This window comes from Gopherus flavomarginatus, chromosome 24 (genome assembly GCF_025201925.1).
Source record: "Gopherus flavomarginatus isolate rGopFla2 chromosome 24, rGopFla2.mat.asm, whole genome shotgun sequence".
Classification (NCBI taxonomy): domain Eukaryota; kingdom Metazoa; phylum Chordata; order Testudines; family Testudinidae; genus Gopherus; species Gopherus flavomarginatus.
Genome location: NC_066640.1, coordinates 6,053,270 through 6,063,628, shown reverse-complemented (window position 1 = coordinate 6,063,628; position 10,359 = coordinate 6,053,270). Strand labels below are relative to the sequence as shown.

The 10,359-nt window shown below is 41.2% G+C and overlaps 1 protein-coding gene across 1 annotated transcript in view; it reads left to right on the top strand.

Annotated features, from left to right (window-relative positions):
* Positions 1-598: 598 nt before the first annotated feature.
* The window catches only part of AP3D1 (adaptor related protein complex 3 subunit delta 1), a 70,094-nt gene continuing 60,333 nt past the window's right edge, over positions 599-10,359 (top strand). The window contains exon 1 of the mRNA XM_050934469.1: positions 599-746. Coding sequence (XP_050790426.1) covers positions 651-746 — 96 coding nt within the window. The 5' untranslated portion in view covers positions 599-650. The remainder of the gene's footprint in view (positions 747-10,359) is intronic.

Genomic DNA, 10,359 nt, shown 5'->3' with positions numbered 1-10,359 from the left:
TCGGAGCAGGTGAAGTTGGGGGGGGGGGGGTCACGTGGCTGAGCCCGCTCCACCGCCCAGGCCGGCAGGGGCCGGGCTGGGGGCCATGGGGCGGGGGAGCTGTTCCCCAGCCCCGCCCCCAAGGCTGCCGGCAGCTTCGGCCGGGTGACGTGGAGGCCGCCGCGGGGAATCCCCGCTGCCGGGCGGGGTCAGGGTCAGGGGGCGGGGCTAGCGCCCGGAAGGCCCTGGGAGGAGAAGCAGGCGCGGCTCCGGCACGCAGGGGCGGAGCCAGAGGGAGCAGTGACGCGGCCTTCGCGAGAGTGGGCGGGGCTAGGGGCGGGGCGGAGGGTTGTGGGTGGGGCTAGCGGCTGTGAGGGCGTGGCGTGGCGTGTGGCGGCCCGGAGGGGGCGGGGCCGAGCCCTCAGCTGACTGGCCGCCATTTTGTCAGGCGCTCGGCTGAGCGGAGCCCGGAGCGGAGAGATTCCAGCCGCTGGGGCCGCCGCTGCCTCCTGCGTCCCCGAGGCGCGCGCCCCGCCCGGCGCCGAGCGGGATGTGAGCGGCCCGGCCCGGCCTGCCTCGCCCGGACACACACGGCAGCGGCTGCAGCGGCCCGGCCCGGCCCCTCAGCTCGAGCGCAGGCCCCGCCGGCCCGGCCCGGCCCCGCCGCCGCGATGGCGCTGAAGATGGTGAAGGGCAGCATCGACCGCATGTTCGACAAGAACCTGCAGGACCTGGTGCGGGGCATCCGCAACCACAAGGAGGACGAGGTGGGCTGGGGCCGGGAGAGGGGGGCTGAGGGGGGGTCCCGGGGCGGCTGAGGGGGGCACCGTAGGCCCTGGTGAGTCATGAGGAGGGGAATGGGCCGGGGGGGGGAATTCCCGCTGCGGGATCCTGTGGTGGGGGGGGTCCGAACCACAGCCCCCCACCCCACAGCGAGCCGAGGAGGGCTTGAGGTGGCTTCCTCAGAAGAGCTAACCCCAGGCCTTCCCATCTAGGCTCCTGGGAGGAGGGGGGCAGCCCCTCTTCCTTCCCGCTGGGACTCCCCCCTGTACTGTTTTGGGGGCAGGTGGCAGCTGTCTTCCCCCTCCTATCTCTGCCGCCCCTCAGTAGGGTTTCGGGGAGGGTGATGACCCTCTCCCATTCAAACCAGGGCTGCCCACCAGAGAATAAAAATCTAGTGGGAAACGCTGGACTTGTGTCCTGTGCGTGGTTCTGGAGGGAGTGATTCACATCTGCTGCCCCTCTCTGAGCTGTGTGAGTCTGAGTCTTTCTCTCACACCCCATCAAAATAAAAGGTCTGACTTTCCTGCTGAAAAGGGGGTGTTATCAAGGGGGAGAGGGCAAGTAGAAATGAAAATGAGGAAGAAGAGGCTTCTGGGGGTCGCCCAGAAGGGAGAGTCAATTCAAGGAAGCTGCCAGATTCAGAGGGGAAAGAGAATTAAAAGGGAGGTGAAGGATCTGGTGGGTGGGAGATCTTTGTTCTTGGTTCAGTATTTGGTTATAGTGTTAGGGGAGATTGCTTTGGTATTTACACCATGTGATTTGTAATGTAAAGAAATTCCTGTCTGCTGCCTTCAAGAGATAAGGGACTATTTTCTAGGGTGAGATTGGAGTATAAGAAAATTGAGTTCAAGTATAATTAAGCTTTTTAGTTAAAATAATTTCATTTAGCTTCTGCCTAAAAATCGTTTCTATAGATGCCCTAATTCATAGGCTTATTTAAGGTAGAAAGCACTGGGATGTCACCACCTGATGTATTCTTCTATATTATTTGAGTTAGATCAGGAAACTGATGGAAAGTAAATAATTACTCATCAAGAACTGGTTTATCTGAGAAATGAGAATTCTTTTATCAATTGTTGACATGTGGTATAAGTTAATCAGGAAGAAGTCTTTGGAGGCTTGGCACAAGCAACTCAGTGTTGGAAACTTTTGTGTGTACAACTTCCATAATTCTCTTTTTGGCAGAAAATTAGCAACTTGATGTGGAGTTTAGTATGATAGTACTGGGACAAGCTAGTAGATAACATATCACAACTTCAAAATACAGCAAAGAGCAAAATAGTATTGACTGTGGAAGAGATTAAAAAACAAATGTAGATTTTTGTTGCTAGAACAAATAGATTGTAAAATTCATTTGTATTTTATGTTCTGTATCACTGCTGATCTCAGGATGAAATGTAATATTGTTTCCAATAGACATTAACTTTTAGATAGCTTTAGATTTGGATATTTCCCACTGATGCTCCACAGTACAAGGTAGTATTTACTAGAGCTGCATATCACGAAAAACTACTGAATCTTTCAATTTCATAATATAGTTTAAGTACTGTTTGGTATTGCTTTGGGGGTATAGGAAGATGTAGTTGCTATCAAGGACTCAGTGCTCTGCACACAAAAAATGACACCTAGCAGCTTCTAGTATTTAATGAAAGAGCCAGCTTTTGTTAGATCATATAATAAATTATTTACACGTGTTTATGTGATTGTTTATTGTGGAGATGGTGATACGTATATTAACCTTTTATCCATGCTTGTGTAGTTCATGCTTTGAGCTATTATTATTCTACTCAAAACTGGGTTCAATAAACATTTGATGAATAATTCTGTGGAGATTTCAATTAGAAATTTCCTAGAGGGCAGCTGGGCCTACTGAGATAGTGAGCACCGTATTATTTGGCAGTAGATCTCTGCAAATATCAATGCCTTTATGATCTTCATACAGGCCCTAGGCCTTACTTTGTGACTCCCATCATCTTTGTCAAGGAGATCTGAATACTGTATATTATTTCCAGTTCTAGAATAAATACTCGACAAGTAAGTCCTTTTGTAGGGATCTAGAGAGTCAAAGAATGAATAGTATAACTCTTCACCATTTAAAACTACATTGAATAACTTCCTCTCTGGATCTTCACACGTGCAGTAGGATAAGAACTGATCAAGTTACAGCAACCATATGTACAGATCATTGATCAATTTAAATGCATATTTCCTACTGGTACTGTTGTTTCTCTAACGATTCTCCACAATACACAGTCCCTCTGGAGGGAGACCATCAAAGACGCTACTTACTCATTGAAAGAAGTTGCTGTTAAGAAAAAATACCTTACATCGTTTTCTTCCTTCCCCTGCCTCATTTCTTTGCAGAGTAATTTAAACACGTGCTAGTTTTGAGTGAGGTACTGGGAACTAAACCAGAGCTTCCCAAATGGTCATGGTAAGCACTATATTTTTCCACTGTTTGAGTACCAATCCGTAATAATCAAAATAGCACTTTAGGAATAGGAATAAAAACTCTTCTATTCTTCTCCATTGATTCCATTGTTCATAGTGTTTAGGAAGTGTCATTGAGACATCGACAAGTCTGGATGTGCATCTTCAGATTGCCTTGAGACAAGGCTATCTGAAGGTCAACTAAAAGGTTTAGCCTGTCCAAAACAGCCGATATTTACTAATGCAGACTTGTCAACAAATATTGACACACACTTTACGCTGGTGTCTATTATTGTGTGTGTTGTTGGATAGCAATTAGCATTATAAATCATGGATGCCTGGCAGTGACTCTTAGGCCTTGTCTGCACTAGGATTTCCCTCCCTAGAACTTTCCACCATTAATATCTACAATTATTCTCCACCATGAGAAGAAGTGGATTGCTGTGTCTGGCAAAACTTTTCAAGGAATCTGTACCATATGATGTGAAAGAGTATTGGATGTTTGCGCTGGGACTGATGTGGTTAAAGGTACATGGTTCCATACCTGAAATCTGCGTGCAGGAGGATTTTGGCACTGAAATTGTTTAGCTCTTGCATATCACTTTGCATCTTCAGTATGCTATAAATATTGTTACCCACATATGAGAGCAGTATTATCTGGTACTGTGATAGATACTGTGGTGAGTGGTGCCATTATAGAAACCTGGTTAGGCAAAGCAACTGGGGCAAAATGCTAAAGAGACTTACTGAGGACTTTTACACTCTGACCATGTGTCTTTGTAATTCAGGTACCTTAAGTTTATTGGAGTGGTCCTGTGTATTTATGGCAAAATCTGCACAAAAATGTCTGAAGGATTGTCATATAGCTGGTGGATAAAATTGCTCTTATGCTCTGCCTTTGATAGGACAGACTTCTTGAACGACAGGATTAGGACTTCATATTTTTTCAGTTGACAGGTTTAAGAAAAAAACAGTTATATGGTAATAGGATCACTTTGGCCTTGGTTGCACTTTAGAGCTAGTCAGAAGCCATCTTTCATGTCCGAGCATGAATTTTTATCAGGAGGCAAAATTAAGTTATGAATCCCTCGCAGAATTTTTCTTTTAACATAAAAAGTATTGAAAAACACATCTTTCCATGCATAATGTAAAGTGATAAATCAACGAGTAATTTGAGGAGTTGTAGCTCCTCAAAGAGGTAGGGTACAAAGTTACAAAATCCTTTATATAACCATCTTAAGAGGAAGGGAGCAATCAGTTTCTAGGTGGAAAAACTTAAGACCTGAATTAGAATCAACTCAATGGTCTAATGGGAGTGCTCCATACTGAATGGTGGGTTTAATTAACAGAAAGAATTAGGTGAGTTGTGGTGACCCTGCTCCCCTTCCGGATGTGTATTTGGAGACAATGGATTTGCATTTCTCAAAAGCCACCCTTCTTGCTGAATAAAGACCTGTATTGACTGGTTGCAAAGTTTAATACAATTGTCTTCAGCTGGAAAAATGCCAGTCTCAATAGAAAGTTCAGAGGCATCCTAAATGATAAGCTCTTTGGGATGGGGATTGTCATTAACTGCGTTTGTGGATCTAGCACAATGGGGCTTTGGCTGCTTGGGCTCTGGGGACCACTGTATTATAAATATTACATCATAATGGGCACAGAGGGGGGTATAAAATGAGGGAAACTGAGGAATGCTAGAAATCTAACTGGAAAAATATTACCAGTAGGAAATAAGCCGTTCATCTGACATGTCTGTACCATGCTTATGTTCACTGATACTTGATCAGTTCCTGTGTGTTAAGATCTTTGAAGGAGATCATTATTCCATCTACTCTTGAATTGGCTGAGAGTTGCTGCTATTGTTAATTTAAGTGTCTGAATCCCTGCAAAAGGCAAAGGAGTTACTAGTCAAGTACTTTAACCCAGAATTGGAAATGCTACACAAAAGAGGGTTTGATAAGGACCTTCCAGTCTGCAAGAATCCTGGTCTCCACTTTAGAAGGGACAATTGGAGCCAGTGTCCCTACTTAGCTCTTCTGTGGCATTGGCAAAGGGGAGGGTTCTGGCAACAATAAGAAACAAGTGATCTTTTGTGTGTTATAATTATAAAGGGTAATGTAGAGTTTAGCCTTCACTACATTTCTGCTTTCATTGTATGTTGAACCTTTGTTTGTGTTGACTGAGGCACAGCTAGTACCTATAACTTGCTCTGGCCACACAATGATTGCTTTATTAGGGAGTAAGAAGCTTGAATCAGCCAGGCTAATGGATCATTTTGAAGCTCTGTGTATTTAAAAACAGCATAGCAAAATCAGTCTACTGATAGATTAAATATAGGTGGTTCTTAGGCAGGCAGGTAAGGAGAGTTCTGAAAAACTTCTTGCTAGTAGCTTGTTTTAAGAAGTTTGGAGAGCACATAAGACAAATTTTGCAAGCTGAGGAGAAGAACTTCCAGAAACTTTCAACAAAATAAGATGCCAGCTATACCGGAAATACATAGTTCAACGGCATTTCATTAATTCATGCTTTGCAACCGCCCCATAAAAAACTAACGTCTAGACTTGTGATTTATTTAAGCACAGATCTGCAGGATGCTGGTGGGGCCAGTGTGGGTGATTACTGCGTCCAGGGTGCCATGTTGCCTGGTGTACACCTCCATCACTTTGAAATCTCAAAGCAAGTCTAATTATGTTGCTGCTCCTGCATTCTCAACCTTCCTGCTGGCATTGCTGAGATGGACATTGCATCCGTGGCTGCTCTTAAGGAGAATCTGCACATCCAAGTTTGGAAGTAGGGAGCCTTTAGAAAGGCTGTACACCCAGTTTTGCTCTTCAGTGATGGCTCTTCAGAGAGCCGTTTTGTATTCCCCGGGGCTTGTTGATGCAGCCACAGGAGAGATTAAAGATGGTAGCTGTCTCTGCTCTGTGTTGAGAGAGGGGCTCTGTTGCTTCTGATCTTTCCTGGCCTGGCACTTGTCCACAATCCTCGTTAAGGCTCCTCTTCTTCACTGCGGATTAGAGAAGATCTTTCATGTACTTAGCTTACTTTAGAGTAGTTAGTATAGAAATGTTCTTCAGCAGTGTATTGCATTTGTGGCATAATTAGCAGCAGAGGAGGTATTAAACTATTTGCATGCATCAAAAAGACTGAATCATGGGACCAGTTATAAAGAAGCCTGTGTGTTCACTAACTTATTAAAAGCTGAGAGTATCTGTTTTGAAAGATGGCAATGAGGTATATTCTGAAGATAATTAAATAAATAAGTGGTACAATTAATGAGATATTTGAACAAGGAAAAGGTTCAGGAAGTATATGGTTAACAGCACACTAGAGATAATTCATCCTAGTAGAAGCTGATAGTGATATGTTGTTATGAGAAGACACGTTTAAAATGGCTGTAACATGTATAGCAGTATCCTGCAATATCTTTGAGGGATCTTACTGAATTAAGTTTAAAATAGTTGGAGTCCTTTGTATTATAAATGCAAAGTTTAGGTAGTATTATGGAATTGTATGTAACTTGTATATGGGGGGAAACATGACCAATGTAAACTCTGGGAAGTGTTATAAGTTCCAAAGTACTATTTTAAACAATGTGCCAGACAAGAATGAACTTCTGGAGCAAACAGGTGGGTTTCCTAGGAAATCTGTAGGGTGAAGTGTATGCAAATATACCCCCTTCAGTTATGCAAATACTTAGTTTTTCAAAGTTTTTTGTCCTAAGGAGAGGACCTTCATCTGCTCATCTTCTGTTACAAGAAGACAAAATCAAAGGCACAAACTGTATAAAGTTCAAAGTGAATTATTCATGGGGTTTTTGTTATGTGTTAACAGCTGTTATGAACTTGCAACTACAGGAAAAAACCCTTGGTGGGATTTGAAGGACTGATCACCTCTCAGAACCCTTGTTGGAATTGGGGGTGATCTGTGATAAGCTTCTTAGTATCCGATTAGGTTTGTTTGTTGTTTTTAATGTTTTTTTTGTAGTACTTTTACCTTAAGAATAAATGTGCTTGCTTAGGCTGTGTGGTGTCTTAAAACTAGGGACAATTATGCTGATTGTAGCCTTTGAGGAGAAAGCAAAACAGGCCTCCTTAGGCAGTCTGACATGCTGGGGAACTCATGAACTGTGCAGCCAGGAAAAATCCTGGTCAAGGAGGAGAGAGACATGGGTCATCAGCCAAGATGGCTGGCAGCTGAGAAGCTGGGACTCTAAAATGTTTGCCACTGGTGGACCATGAGCGGAAAATACAGGTACGGTTGCCCTAAACTGTGAAAATGGCTATGGCAATATTTTAGAATCATGTTGAATATATCTATGAAAAAGGCTTCAGGAAAATGTCTCGGTGTCTCTAACCATTGGCCAAGATGTCGATTACAGAAATAGTTCATGGAACACAGTTTGGCGCTGTTATTTTACCCTTTATCACATTTCTTTGTTTCATTACACAGATAGCGGAAGCAAATTTGTTCCCACAAGTCTTTCTTTACATTCAGTTTTAGATACTGTTGATCTAATAGTTAAACTTCATTTTTCCATCCTGTATGGTTTGTATTTGATAAAACGTTAGTAGATGTGGTAAGTGGGTGTTAATATAGCTGGATAAGAAAGCTTTTCTGTTTTTGTTTTTCACAATAAACATAACCTGAATGAATTGTATCACTGCCAGCTATAATGAGTGACTCGTCTTCACTATATTAAGGACTATAAGTTTGATTTGAGTGGGTGGACAATTATCTCATCTGCTGCTTGTTCTACAGACTTTAATTGTAGAACTCAGCAAAAAAACATTTGTAGTGGACTGTTAAAGAACAGCCACTTGACGTGAGCCATTCTAAATGGTAACACTGAGCTGGAAAATGAAAAGGAGAACATCTAGTGGCTTAGCATCTACTGTAGTACTACGTTTCAAATTGTATATATTTTTAATCATTTGTCTTGTTTGTATATTTAGACAATGTCAATAAGCACAACTGACTGACCCAGTTATGTTTGTGATTTCTTTTAGCTGAACTAATTTCAAGCAGTTATGTGACTAGAACAATATATATTACTTTTTTGGAAGTGATCTTTTCTATGCCCCTAACAAAAGGTTTATTTGTATATGGCTAAGCCTGCTTTCACCAAAGCCTGATATACTATACAGAAGTGTAGAAATATATCTGGTTCCATGATGCTTAGTGGAAGGTTCAAGGAAGTCAGAAAACTCTGATGTATGAAATGGTTTTTCTTAAAAATCCATCCACAAATTGTTGCTCATTTAGGAAATACTCAGTTTGATTTTCTGTTGGCCTCAAAGTTGAGTCTGGAGATGGAGAATAGCTGTTTGGTTAAAAATGAAAAAAAAAGAAAAGGCTTTAATATTTAAAAAAACAATTTTTTTTTCACCTCTGTAATATCAGGCATGTCAAGTCTTGTCATCCTCCTTTTGTAGAGGCCTCATTGGTGGACCCAGAGAAGTGATTTTCAGCTTTCCCAGGCCTTAATTGAAGCGACTGTAACTAGGGTCTTTTGTTACGCTTTTAAGTTAAATAAGGCATTTAGAGCTTTAAAGTCTGAGTGATTTTTTTGATTCAATTAGGTTTCAATTGCTTGGTAACTATCATAGTCTATTAATTCCTCAGTCATGCATAACCTTCCAAGAAAAACAAGTTAGTTGTAACCATTTAAAATGCTTCACACACACCCTTTTAGAAAGAAGCAAAGAAGGCAAAACTAACTTTTGCCTCTACATTTGTTGCCTGAACTAAAATGGGTTTTGTTCTTAATTTCATTATTTTACCTACCAAAATGAGCAACCTGTTGCCAGTGAGAAATTGGGATATTTGTGAGAGGTAGTTGCCAGTCTCACTTTCTTGAATTATTTTTCCTAAGCAGAATGAGTTTCCTATATTTTTTTTTTGTTTTTTTGTTTTTTGTATTTTTTTGTAGTAAGCATGAATATTTCTGGTGTGCCAATTTTACTAGTTCTGCTTGGTGTCTTTATACAGTGTTTTGTCTTTGAATTTTTTTTTTCTGTTAAGGGTTCATTTTGAGCAAATGTGCTTATTTGAGTAAACTGTACTTAATTTATAAACTTACTGCTTTTACATGTGGACATCTTTGACTCTGTAAAATAAATACAGAATTAACAAATATATATCTAAAAATAGTCTGTAAAACCACTCATATTCTTCTGCAAAATATTCCAGAGATCAATTAAGCTTTGTCAAACAGATGTCTATAATGGTAGGTGCTGTCACCTGCCACCTGTTGTATATTTGTAAATTTTTTTCTTTTTTTTTTCTTTGTTATAGTGCAAAGTGGGGAACAACTAAGACTCTTGAGAATTGTCTAATAGGAATACTGATCACTAAATCAATTGTCATACACTCAAGTTGACAGCTACTGGAGACTTATCTGTATTTAAATGGTATATCCTAAACTTTTTGACAGTGTTCATTTGCAGACTTATATTACCAAAAATTACCAATCAGTATATTCTTAATATGTACATGAATCTAGGCCTCAACATATAATATGGCAGTGAGCAACTTAGAAATGAAGATGATGCTTTGTGAAAAGTAAGAGCAGCCTTCAGTTTTAGACAAATTACTGTCTTTTAAGAGAGATTATGTAGAGGTTAATGTGATGGATATTTTAGAAATTCATGTAGGTGGATGATTGTCTAGCTAGGTTGGTGCCATATCCTATTGCCATTTATAGGAAAGAATATTTTGTGAAAGCTGTTACATGGCATTTAGACAACTTTATTGTCCTCTCCATTTAGAAGAGAATCAGAGAATTAGAGATAGAAGATACCTATTAGATCATGTTGGTGTGCTCTGACAAGTATTATCTCATTGTTTCCTTGTAATCCCCTGTCTGTATCCATCTGTTGTCTCTTGTTTTGTACTTAAATTGTAAACTCTTTGAAGGAGGGTCTGTGTATCTGTATAGAGCCTATCTAGCACAATGAGACCGTGGTCCATGACTGGGCTCCGGAGGGCTTAAAATGATGATGACCTTGTCCATTCCTTTATAAGAATTGTTCTCTATCTACATTACAGATTCTAGTGCTTTGTCCAGTTTATTCCTAAAGTTTTAAAAGATGGGGCTTCCAACCCTTTCCTTTGGGTAGTATTCCACTATCTTAGAGCTCTTTTCCTAATTTTTTTTTTTAAAAA